At 40.4% G+C, this 13981-nt stretch overlaps 1 protein-coding gene across 1 annotated transcript; it reads left to right on the top strand.

Annotated features, from left to right (window-relative positions):
* Positions 1-2577: 2577 nt before the first annotated feature.
* LOC145999426 (uncharacterized) lies at positions 2578-10422 on the top strand. Its single transcript, XM_083136385.1, has 2 exons — positions 2578-2715; positions 8598-10422. Exons 1-2 carry the CDS (start codon positions 2697-2699, stop codon positions 10259-10261), a joined length of 1683 nt encoding a protein of 560 aa, XP_082992511.1. The 5' UTR covers positions 2578-2696; the 3' UTR covers positions 10262-10422.
* Positions 10423-13981: the final 3559 nt, after the last annotated feature.

Consider the following 13981-nt stretch of genomic DNA (forward strand, 5'->3'; position numbering starts at 1 on the left):
AAAAAATGTTAAAAATGTTTTTGAATCGTTTTCAGGTGACTAAAATCAACATGAAGTCATCGTGAATAATAATGTTGATATCTCTGAAAGCGCTTGTAGCTTATACGAAGTGATTACTGCATTCAAGGAGAAATTTCATATCTTGGAATCTTGAAATATACTAAATAAATCCATTTCTGTGTACGAGTTCTGATTTTCTGTCTTTCAAAACCTTAATTTTAAAAAAAAATGTGCTCAAAATTAATCTCAGTTTGAAGGGCTTCCTTATCTTATTGGGATGGATCTCTTAAACCAACATTGTCAATTTCAACCCTGCCATCTAGCGTTACCCTGAGGAAACAGTGGATTAACTTCCGGAATGAGAGCCAATCAGAAGCCACATATCGCTGGAGGTTCTGCAGCACTATAGGGTTTGTAAATACACGTCCCGGGTTCGAAACCTGGACATGGGTGTTCTTTGTGAGTGCCCCTTCATCAATTCCATGATATGATTAATATCAGTCATCCTCATATCTGTGATTATCCAAAAGTGGCACAAAAGCGAAGTAAAATACCTATATTGAAGTGAAGTCTCCATACAGCGTCTATGCTCCCGAAGGTATAGTGATAAACCTCTCAACTTTTAATCAAGGGGCTTCAGATTCGACACCCGATGGTGGCACATTACACAGCGATTAGTAGGGAGCGGATGTTGATGACCTAAAAATATAGGTATATGACCTATAGAATGTCCTAAAAAAATGGAAAAAATGAAGTAAAAAAATGCAAAAAATCACCATTAAATTTGTTAGTTTCAGGTCAAACATTTAAACAAAAAGGAAATTAAACAAAATGCAATCTCCTTATCTGATCTTAAATTTGAGTTTGCCCCAGACGGACACCTGTTGCTTTCCCCCGACACAACAAAGACTGTCACCAGTTCAGCATTTCTTTTGCTCGTAAATTGCAATTCTGCGAGATATATATTTCACCTTGGTGAAAAGACTCAAGAATATTACCAAAATGAAGAAGTGACAAAATATGACGAAACAATACACCTAATATTGCGAAAAATGCCGAGAAAAATGCCGAAAATCGGGGGAAATGGCCTAAAACCTGAAATGGCAAAAATGCAAAAAAAAGTACTTTAAAATTGCCTTTTTTGGGTTCTAGACGAAGTGTAATATGGTGTATATTTAATGGGCATCGTGTCCGAGATGTCAGAAAAAAGATGACATTTCATCAACTTCCGTTCCCTAGTGATTAGCTTTAAACAGACTTGGCTAACTCGCATGCATTTGATGAGGAAAGTGAGCGCTCCGTGCTGGGAGAGCTTTACGCCTGCACATGTACCTCAGGGTCAATAAGCAGCAGAGCAGGAGCGAGGGCGTTACTCAAGAATCAGATGACGACTGCGAGACCGTCGGAGCCTCATGTATCACACGCTCCTTCCTTTCCGTTCCTCTTACAACGCCACAGTAACGCTGCTCGCTCTGCAGTCTGCGCCCGTATACGGAAGCCCTCTGCCACATTTACAGCGTGTTCACCAGGACTGCTTTAAGCTAGTATCCGGGTAGTACGAATATCCTGACAATTCGGATACTACGGGCTTCCCCGATGACGTAGTGGTAACATCGTCGCCTTGTAATCAAGGGGTTCCGTGTCCGATACCTGGTGGAGGCACATTGCTCAGTGGTTCGGATCCCACTTTAAACTGTAGGACCAGTCTCGCTTATCCTATATGTGCATAAAGTGGACTTAAAATGTCAATTCAATACGGATAGTACAGATTTGTTGCGAACATGACGAATAAAATAATATTTGGTTTGCCCGTAAAACGGATAAAGGATAGAACTGTCCCGATAATGCACACATTCGGATATCTGGACATTTCTGATATTCAGGATAATCCGCATGTCTGATATCCGGATAACAGAATATCCGAAATCCGGATTAAATTTTATCCGTATTTGGCCATCCCTACTACGGTCCCGATATGTCTATCCGGGCATTTGAAAAAAATGATCTTATCTTCTCTCTTTAACTACTTTCCTCTCTCCCCTGTCTATACCTCTTTGTCTTCCTCTTCTACTCCTCCTCTTCGTCGTTCTTGTTTTTGTGTGTTTCCTCTCCATCCTCTCTTTATTTGACTCCCTCTCTATATACAGGGTGTTCATAAAGTCCCGTTACCATTACAATGTACATTACATTTGTAATGGTAAGGGGACTTTATGCACACCCTGTATTTTATTTCTATTTCTTGATTTCTATTCTTCCGTCGCGATTCACCAAAAAGTGGTAGACAAATGACGTAAAATACAGCTATCTCTTTCTATCTCCTTTTTCTCCATCACGGCCGGAGCGTGGTACTGATCACTCCCCACGCCCACTCCGGCACTGTATAATGCACAAGGGATTATACACCCCTTTTCATAAACCTTCCTTTATAATAAGATGAATTTTCTTTAAGGTGAACACTGCCCCATCCGTTCTACCCATTAGAACCGCCCCTGTAGCGAACGTTTTGATATTACAACGTGCAACAATGAAACCTAAGAACCATGGCCAGTTGCTATCAGTTACCAGGCAATGATAAACGTTACCAGTTCCGCCAGACCAGTGTTCGTAATTCGGAATATTGGCTACAAGATAAGGTAAGATGGAATCAATAAATTCTCATCAAGCAGGTGAAGCCATGTCCTCTCCTTATTGAACATATGGACTCGATATCGGAAGGTACGCTGCGTTTCAATTCATTTCTAGAGAGCGTAGGGAGAAAAATATAGCTGAAATGGTAAATGACAATAAAGGGAAAGCGAAGAGCAGAAGATTTGAAAAGGTAGCAGAGTAATTTGGAGAGATTCTGTATTACTATAGTTATTTATGTATGAGGTAAAAAACACGATTTTTTTTAGGAGGGAGACCAAAATGTTCTTACAATCACCGTTATTTAAATGTGCTAGAGATTGAAATCTGTTGCAGTGACTCATCAGTGTCTACATATTCGTAATGTACGACCCCAACAGGATTGTTAAAGGTCCAGGATTTTTTTTTTTTAAAAAAAAAAAAACAATCCGGTCCAGGAGAGAAAATCAGCAAGCCTAAACGGGTTCTGGGCCGTAAAGAACCTTTTTATCTGTAAAGTATTTGAATTCGGTCCAGGAACCTTTTTTTCCGGATAAGTTTAAATACGGTCCAGGAAACTTTTCTATTGGATACATTTAAATGCGGTCCATGAACCTTTTTTCCCGGATCAATTTAAATAGGGTCCAAGATCCGTATTGAAATGAAACAATACGCGACTTGTTGCACCGAAATTAAATTGTGAAACTATACGGAATTTTTCATTTTTGTGTTTGTGTGTGTGTGTGTACACACTAGGCAGGATGCGGAAAGATGGGTCTAGTGATATGCAATAATATATTACTGGCAACACTGCAATCAGGCCAGTGTGTTCGAAGGAGGGATAGAAATAAGGGAAAGACTTGCGTTTCAGATCGGTTAGTTCGTGTGAACTTTACAGCCTGATCTTTACCAGTGCGTAGTTATAGATCGGTTAGTTCATTGAACTCTCCAGCCTAAATATTGCCTATTTTTGAGGGAGCAGGAAATAGGCTAGTTTATTATCCATTATGCCTTGACTCATCTCACCTAAAAAGTTAATAGGTGTCGGAGCTTGCCCCGACTTGATATTTTCCTGGAGATGAGGCCCTGCTCGGAAAGGTTTATTAAGCTTGCCCTTGAGCCGCCTATGCTCCCGAAACATGTTTTTCATGCTGGATTTTTAAAGCGTTGTCTAGTCGGAAAAGATAAACATTAAGTCTAAACACCACACAGAATTCGATGTGACTGTACTTGTCCCTAATATGCGTTGTAGAGAAGTTGACTGCAACATTTTCCAGGAAGCTCCGACGAATTCCAGTACATAATTCCTCAATGTCAGTTGAGGATAGCAACTTGTGTTTCATATTTTTCTCGTAAGTCTAAAAAATTCGGGATACTCCACTAGATTATTATTATTATTATTATTTGAAGTAGAGTTACACTTAAACTTAGAGTTCAAATTACATTGATTCCTTAACTATAAAAATAGAAATTAATGTACAATTGTGCTAATTGTATGTAAATATACATAACATCGAATGTTACAAATTTATTGGATCGGTGCATAAGTTCGTAGCGTTTTGTTATGGGTTGGCAACACTGTGTTGCCAAGAGTTCCTTGTTCGTTACTCCATTGTTATTGCTTAGTTTGAAGTTGTGTGTTCGTGAAAACACAGTGTATTTTAATTCTGAACACATTTTGTCTATTTTGCGGACGAAACAAGATGAAGCGTCAAGTGGACAAAGTTCTACATTTCCGGCACATTCTGCTCTTCGAGTTTAACCGAGCGTAACCAAGGATCAAGTGCAGCAGTAGGAAGTCTTTTCTCATGAAGCTGCTCTTGAAACTTGGCTAAATGATTTTTTGAACTCATAAACAGTTTGTGCTGTGTACGGGGCTAATGACATATACTGAAAACACAGCAGTTCTACGGGCGAGGCAACGAACCCCCCCAAAGCGTGCAGATCATCATTGACAATGGAGGCAACTACACTACCGACTGAGTGAGAGTTGTTGTGACTGTGTATTGTTAGACTACAATAACAATGTTTGCAACTTAACTGTAAAAAAGACCCATTTCTCATATTCGACACGCTCAACCTGAACTGCATAAAGCAGGATCTACCATACAGAGGGACAGTGAAAGCAGGCTCTTATCAGAGTCCATTATTCTAGGAAATTAGTTACGAATTCAAAACCAGAAACTTAGATCTTTTCCTTTTTATTTTAACAGTGCAAGAGTACTTTTATAGAATGGTAACAATGAACAAGTAAATATGCAATGCAATCAATGACGGCTTGTACCTACACATTCGCACACATTATTAGCATTTTACCAACTAGGACGACGTTTACAAACACTGAAGTCAGTGGCGGCTTGCAATCACACATTCGCGATTATCTCGAAAACGGCTCGTTTGCAGACTCATGTTTACTGAGACTTTTTTGCTTCTACTATCGTGTACTTCACCTGTGTCAGTTTGCGCTATTACTTATGAGACACCCTGTATAACTGAAAAACATAACAAAGAAATGGAAATAAACAGTTTAGCAACTACTTTAAGTGAGGGAAGCAATGAAGTAAATTACATAAAGATGTCTGTTGTAGTCGAAACAATGCCGTGGCTGTGTGTGTTCAGAAAATAGATGTGCATAAACCAAATATCTTATCCAACACAAGGAAACTTCAGAGGCAGATACTAGTAGGACCCTCAATCTGAAAACTGGTTTAAGTCTAGTTGCAATAAATTTGTAGAGACTGAAAATGGTCCTGACTAGACAAGAAGTGAAGATCCAAAGACAAGTGGGAAAAACGTCGAACGAATTCGTGTTTTATTTTAGCGAAATCCATGAAGCGAGAACATTAAGGCAGTTTTGCGTGTCAGCATCATTTTGAATTTCTGATCGCAAATTAAAATAGGTCCTAGGTTCGAGTCCCGCTCGGGCTTGGTTGTTTGTGAATGTCCATTCATCAATTTCATCATTCCATCACTTATCCCCATCTTCGCAAATTACCCAAGAGGCACAAAACGCGAAGTAAAATAAACTAAATCAATCAATCAATCAAAATAAATATATAAGATATATATAAGTATATATATCTTTGCTAGTTTATGAGTAATTATTAATTTTATTGTGTTATGAAGCTCATCAGTTTTCTGCTACTTTTGGATAATCGCGACGATTAGGATGATGATAGAACTGATGAATATACACTTACAAAAAGACACCCATGCCTAATCTGGGAACCAAGCACTTAGAGGCCAGCATAGTCTGCCTTCAACCTACCCACTGCCCGCTTGCCCCCGAGGACAGGTATACCTGCTCGCCTGCCCACGGCAACGAGTCGACTTGCGTCTTTACCCGGGTTCTTGGTCTTCAAGGCGCTCTGCGCTTACAAGGTAACTGGGCATTCAACAAGACCCGGGCGCCTGCAAAACCTGCTGGAAGGAAACAGCCCTCCGGCAGCGTGTCGCTCCAGGTGTTTCATTACCACGTGGACGGCTGCAGCCAGTGTTGCCTACTTACTTAGCTACTAAATCCTACGAAGTTCTAGGAGGAGCTTCTCCTCCAAGGAGAATTTATATACTTAGCGATTTCAGTTCAGCGTAAGCAGTTTTTTTTATCTTATTGCCAGGAAATGCACGCAATATTACAGCTTCATTTATCTAAATGAATGATCGAGCAAACAAAAATCTCCTCACTGAAAACTAATTGTTTTTCATTGCATGGTGCCTTAATCAGGCACGCAGTGGCGCAACCAGAGGGGGCAGGGTGCATTGCTCACAACCTTGGACGGAAATTGTCTAGCGGAGGGGTCAGGGTGGGGGTCAAACATTAAAGTACAAGTCTCATCAAGTTCAATGCCGTAGCAAAGGGGTAGCGGGAGTCGGCCCTGAGCGCCGAACGATCTAAGTGAGAAAAGTTTTAAAACAGAGAATGCTATGGCGGCCCGTGATATTATTTGCTATTAATGTGGGTTTGTTACGAGTTGGATGAATTGATTATGTAATACGTCGCTCCATGTGAAAAGAAAATATTGTAGATGGAAATTTTACATGCCATATGTATGTACATTCGGAATGCATTTATCATGCACTTTCTTTCTTTCAAAAATAGTTTCTGTGCTTGTTTTCCATTATTAGCTAATGTGAAATTGACGTGTTGAAAAAAAATATTTCTAATCCTCTGTTTCAACACAAATGCGTGAGACCCGACTTCTACCCCCTTTTTGCGTGATTTATGAGGATAATAATGCCTTTCATGCTACTTTATTACTATTATTGTGATTGTTGTTACGTTTATCCAAGTACTTGCCCCCCTCCCTCCAACGAGGGTAACGGCAATGCCCCTGGCTGGCTACGGCCCTGGTGTTCGCAGTAGAACAGTGTGTTGTTTGACTCGCGACCTCAGCGTCGAACGTGACATGTTTCAGTCCTGCCCTATATCACTATATATATATATATACATATATTGGTTGTTTACAACATATACTTATGGATCCTGTGCCACGGAAAACCTATTTCAATGTGTGTGTGTGTGGGGGGGGTAGCAACATTCGTAAATCTCATTTCATTGGTGATGTGGCTTACGAAGCTTTGAGTTCCCCTTTTTTAAGTAGTGAAAATCTATTGCAGTTGGCAACACTGCAGAACGGTGTGGGCCCGGTGCAGTTTCTACTCGAAGCAACTACGTCATGCAGAGGGAGGGGTCTGCAGTTGATGGAAAGAACGAACTGAGACCTACTAGGTATCGTAAGACTGCGGTTACCCGGTGGGTCAACAATGCCTGCCAGGAACGATCTGGGCAGTTGGGCATACAAGCTGCTCAAGGGAGGATGTTGCGCAAGTTGCATGGCATTTCAGGAGCGATGTCTCGCGAACGGGTCTGCTCCAGGTCTTGTGCAGGCCTCAGCTGGCGTCGTACCTCACTACGCTCTTCATTCCACCATGAAAGTCGGGGACTTATTTTTGACTGAAATCAGTCGGAAACCTTTAGAAAACACTACAGATCAAAAAAAAAATATTTTCGGTTCGGACAGTGAATTGAAGTGACTGAAAATAATTGTGAAAAAAGATTTTCCGAGATTTTTACCTCAAAATAATACCCAAATAAGCAGGTGGTATATATCCACTTTGTGGCACAAGCTGTTATGTTTGAATACTTACCTGGTCACCATGACGAAAACTTCAAGCACTTATTAGACAAAATATGACACTGTTCATACAACACTAATAGACCGAGTGGACAAATAAAGAAATGAAGAAATAATTATTAATATTGATGTTATTGTTCAACAGTGCCGGATCTACAAATCTTGCCCCTCCCGCAAAATATTACCAAAGGCCCTCTCTACTCTACCTACCTACTTACCTATAAACACACACACACACATCTATATATATATGTATATTTCATATATATATATACACCCACCACACACATATATATACATATATTTTGTATGTGCGCAATTCTTGATCTTATGTTGACAAAGTTTCATATAAGGGCCTGGAGGGTGATTCAAAAGTCAACCCCTATAAAAAGTAAAGGAGTTAGGCTGGATACAATTGGTCATTATTGAAACCCGGGGCGTTTGTTCTAAGGTCGGAATTTTTCCGGCTTTGTCCCCGCATAAAGCGGCTCTGGGGCCCACCCAGCCTCAAATCAAATGGCACCCGGGGGGGGGGGGGTTAAAGGCGGCCGCAGCGTGGTGCTGATCACATCACATCCAAGATGGCCGACATCGACAATATGTGTGGCCCACATACCCTAAATGTGCCTTCATAACACAGGGACCTTTACCTGTATATATTGTATTCGTTTCTCTACTCCTGAGTAACTGCATTTATTTTTTACATACGCATATACGAACCCTCTATGCCAATGGCTGAGGCCCCCTAAAGGCTTAATTGTCTCCACCCCCCCCCCCCCCCCGCACTGCGGGGTTTTGCGGCTTGTAGATCCGGCACTGTTGTTCAACTAAACCAACTTTGAAACCATCTGTTCACAGGAAGAGGAAACATGGACCTGAAGAACAAATTGGTCAGATGCGTGCGTCACAATGATTCCGCTTATCGGGAACTTCCTGCAGAACTCCAACCACTCCAGGAAATTTGCTACTCGAAGATGGGCAAAATGATCGCGCATTCCTGCACGATGGGAATGAACGCCATCTACAATTTTGACAAGAACAGGAGCACCATGAGGCAATTTCTCTTTCAACTTCCCGGAACAGTGCGGGAAAGACTTCTGGAAAATTTATCAAGGAAGCATATACCTTGGAGTTACCGGTTCCGACTGTATCTGGATGAGGTCCTGTTCTCGACCGATATGAGGAAATTAGAATTCAGCGTAGGCTGCGACTGTCGGCAAATTTACTTTGAAAATTTCTTCGATTTGGTATCAGCGGAGGGAAAGGGACTGCGGACATTGATATTCGATTACCACAGCAATGGGGCTACCCAAGTACAAGTCACGCCAGAAATCTACCAGAAGATTCAGGACACCTTAACATCTGCTAAGCACCTTGTGGATCTTCGATTAACTTGGATTGGCGATGACGTCATTATGAAGCTGATTGGCGAGAATTGCACTTGTCTTCAGATCTTAGAGCTGTCAGGTTCGAGAATCACCGCCAATGGCTTCCATTATCTAACGCAAAACTTCGTCAGACATCCAACAAAGACTGAGGAAGGAAGCATGGTGTGGGAGAGTAAATTGTGGGGAGTTCCTGGAATATTCCCGCCACTGGAAGAGCTGTTTCCAAAAGGGGAACCTGTGAAGTTTTACGAGAGGAGGAAGAGTCCACTGTGCTCTACGCTAAAATCTTTGAACATTGATTGTTTCCTTGATTCCACGTTTGAACCAATGCTTGCAGTCACGGAACTCATCCAAACCTTACAATCAATTAGGCCATGTGACTGGTTTCTCAGCGATCTCTTCAGGATATGGTACAAGCCCAAGAAATCAAATCATCATTTTGTGCCTTCTCCTTTAAATCTTACATCGATTAAAGTTGATTCAATGGGAGAATCAGTATTCGACATGATAATAATTTTGTGTCCAAAATTAAGACACATAAGTTACTGTTACTTCCAACCAAATAAGCCATCTACATTCTCGCTAACTTCATTCAATCAGTTCAGATGCATCGAGTCTGTGAATATTAAACACGAATATCCTCCTCTGCAAAGTGAGAATTTTGGTGATTTGTCAGAAGAAGTACGAGAAATGTTAACAGAGATAAGCATTACGAATACGCATGCTGAAAAACCTTTCGATATCTCTGCTGTACAGCTATGTTCAGCACTCCGTCGTCTGAATCTACACTTCCCCACCATTTTGTGGAATGATACCTCAAATGGCGGATTGATTCCACCGCACGACACAATGCAAAACTTGTCCTTTCTTAACCTGGAAGCAAAAGTATCAGGAAAGACTGTCCTTTCGTTTCTGGAATGCTCTCCGAATTTAAAATATTTGACTGTTTCTGACGTTATAGAAAGAGAAAGCAATTTCTTGTACAGTGTACTTGGGGTGAGAGAGATGCCGAAGTTGGAAACATTCGAAGTACTTGAAGGGTTTCTGCTAGACACAGAAGATGAACTACGAGCCTTCATCACTCACTTTCAGAGAATACAACACGTTGGTAAAATACGATTTTTGTCAATTTAGTGGCTGTGAGTCTAAAGGTGGATGAACGTGAACTTGTTCTATATATATTCGTCCCCCTTGCATGCTAGCTCAGAACTTAGAACCATTTTCTAAATCGATTTTTTTGTGGAAACATATATTCAATACTCACATTGTGCTAATTTTTTTCTGAGTAAATATGTTACAAAAATATGCGTATTTATTATATTAATAAAGACCATTGACTATTGGACTGGCCCATCAAATTAAGCTGGAATATAATATGTACCACATAGATTTTAACGTAATTAATACATGACGTCCCTCGGATAGTGTGTCGTTGATTGTGATGTTGCATGTGTTGAAAGAGTCCGAGGTTTTCAAGAAGGTTTACCTCCACCCGCATTTACATATTTGCCTTGTCTCGCCGCAGTGTTTCTCCGGTGATGTTCCTGATTTCCGGTGATTGTCCTTTAAAGCTTGTAATGTATGCGATTTGTTTACATACACCCTGTTCTTTAGTAAACCCCACAGGCAAAAATCCAGACTGGGAAGGCTTGGTGCCACAACCCTTTCGAAATGATGTGGTTGGGGAAGAAGCTCTGAATCAGTTCCATGGACATGTTGGAAGTGTGGCACGTCGCTGAATCCTGTTGAAAATAACCCTGTGTAACTTCCACATCATCCAACTGCTGCACGAATTCGTAAAAAAATACGGCAGTATAATGTAATGTCCACGGTCGTGTCCAAGGAGATCTGTCCAGTGATTCGTAAACCAGATATGGCGCACCACACCCACTTTTTGTGAGTGTAGCGGCGATTCAGCAATCGCATGTGGGTTTTCAGACGTCCAAATTCTGGAATTTTGTTCGCTTACATATCCTGATAGGAACCATGCTTCATCACTAAACCAAGTAATATTCAAAATTCTGGGATTATCACGCACGAATTCCTGAAATCATAAACAGTACTTTACACGTTTATCTTTATCAACATCACCCAATTCCTGAACACTGGTGATCTTGTTTGGACGAATCTTTGCTTTCTTTGCGACCCGTTGAATAAGAATACCCTGGCTTAGACATCATAATGATTTCTTGGGAGATTGCAATAACCTGTCCCGCACATTTCCAATCGTTTCTTCTGACATTTGCGGGCGACGTTTACCACATTCACTTAAAAGCAGGGAGTCGTAACGTACCCAATTTGCGTTACACGGTACGTTCCATTTTGTAGGAGGAAGAGTATGGTTCAACTGCTGGTACCCATGTAACGTAACGAAATGCAATATCTTATAGAGTGACGTTACAAGGAACGTAACAAAATGTATTATGGTAGATATTAACGTTATAAAGGAACGGAACGAAATGAGCACATTGGAACATAACGTAATATGAAATATGGTATATACTACCGTTACAAGGACCGTAGTAACGAAATGCAATATGGTATATACTAGCGTTACAAGGACCGTAGTAACGAAATGCAACATGGTAGTAAATAACGGTACATAGGAACGTAATGAATGCAATCCTCCGTAACGGAATGAAGTGAAAGGCAATATGGTCAATTAACGTTACATAGGAATGTAACAAAATGTAAACCACTGTAGCGGAACGGAACAAAATGCAGTTGGGTACATACCATCTGCATAAGGAACGTAAATAAATTCAGTATGTTAGATGTTAACGTTACAAGGAAAGAACAATTCACAAATGTTAGGTAGTAACGTTATAGGCGCGTGACGAATATAATCTATTTAACATCAAGGAAGAAAAAGGAATAGCCCAAGTCTCTTACCTTTCAGTATATCGTATGGGATTAATGTGTAATAGCCGTTAAAAATATGGTTGTTTGTAAAAAAATGAATTTCAACCAGGGTTGATAAAGGGTCAGGAATTTTAAATCAATGCAATTCCGGTTCAGCAGGAAATATTAGCAAGCATAAATGGATCTGGACCGTAAAGAGCCTTTTTATGTTTAAAATATTTCAATTCGTTCCAGGAACCTTTTCTCCGGATCAATTGAAATACGGCACAGGGACCTTCTTTCCGGATCAATTTAAAGACTGTCTAAGTTCCATATTGAAATGAAAGAATACGCAACTTGGACCGAATTAAAGCTGTGCGATAAAAAAGATCCCGGTTTTGTTGCGGAACCCACTAGAACCCATTAGAATTTATGGGTTCGTGGACGTTTAACAATCCTGATTTGAAAATTACATTTTTGGCTCGAAATTGAATACAGCTTCCAACTAGTGTAGAAATGAGTAGTCATAGACGTGCGCACGGGGTGCAAAGGGGGGGGGGGCACATGCCCCACCCCCTAATCATTGACGTCTGCCGATATTTTCGACGCAGGGACAAGCAAGGTATTTTTCCATGGGGCATATTAACCAGATAATAGTGTTGCCCCCTCAAGAAACACCACTTGAATTCGAAATTATCGCATTCCTGCATTCCCATTATAATAATTAATGTACATTACTATGACTGGGATCAAATTATACGCGTGAAATATATACTTTTAGCTGACATTCGTTTTCTAAAGGGGAGATGTGGCCATCCTCGCCCCCTTTCAGATTTCCATGCTCCTATATTATTATACTTTAATCCAGAAATTTAGGGTTGAGGAATCTTATTACCGGTTATTAAACGATATTATGCTCTTGAAGAAAATTAAGTATTTTCAAGCAGATGAAAGTTCACAAAGCAACAACGGCGGAAGAAGGTGCAGTGGCGCAACCACAGGGTGCAGGGGAGATTAGCTCTCAAACTTGTACGGAAATCAATTCTAGGGGGTTAGGGGGCAAACATTGAACTATAGAAAGAAAGGTTGCAGAATCTAAGAGTAGCAAGACAAAAGGATACTGAAGATGGATTTAGTTTTCACGTCTGTCGTGCACTATTTCTTCCAGATGGTCAAGAGCACCTGCAAGGAGGCACAGAGGAGCAATTGCCCCCTCTTGATTTCTATCTTTATACAAATATAAATAAAGTTATATAAACTTGGACAGTTGCTGCTGCTTACGTTGTACGTTTTGCCCGTGTAAGGTAATATATAGATGTATTATTAATTTTTGAAACCCCACCGTTCATTTATAAACACACTGTATATGAGTCATTGTGAATTCGAGTCAATTAAAACATTTTGCGTTGTTGGGAGATTATCTATTAGGATAAAATTTGGACTTAATGAATCTAAGTAGAGAAAATGCAACTTGTATATCAAAATTGCCATGTCCAACTGATCTCCGAAAGTAGTGTTTAGCACGTCACATTTCAAGTATATTGTAATAATCTTCAATTAGGCCAAACGTTAACGAACAAAACAACATTTATTTAACTTATAACTTCATGTTATATAAACTACATGAAATACATTTAACAAAGACAAAAGACAAAATACAATCTCTCTCCAATTCGACTTGTTCACAGTATCTCTTCTAAAATTTTTATCTTTTTCTTAACTTCCATCATATATGATTGATTGATTTGAGTCCACTTTATGCACAGTTAGGCTAATCAGGACTGGACCTACAGTTTAAAGTGAAATCCCAATCACTTGTGCCTCCACCGGGTATCGAACCCGGGACCCCTTCATTACAAGGCGATGACGCTACCACTGCGCCATCGGGGAGGCCATTTCAAGTATAGTCCATGATTGTATCTAGTAGTATATGAACGAGATGTGTCCCTCCATTCAAACAATACGTGGCTTGTCCCTACCGAACGAAGTGTGTCACTTATAAATTAAGTTTCC

This window comes from Lepisma saccharinum, chromosome 15 (assembly GCF_977018435.1).
Source record: "Lepisma saccharinum chromosome 15, izLepSacc3.1, whole genome shotgun sequence".
In the NCBI taxonomy this organism is placed as follows: Eukaryota; Metazoa; Arthropoda; class Insecta; order Zygentoma; family Lepismatidae; genus Lepisma; species Lepisma saccharinum.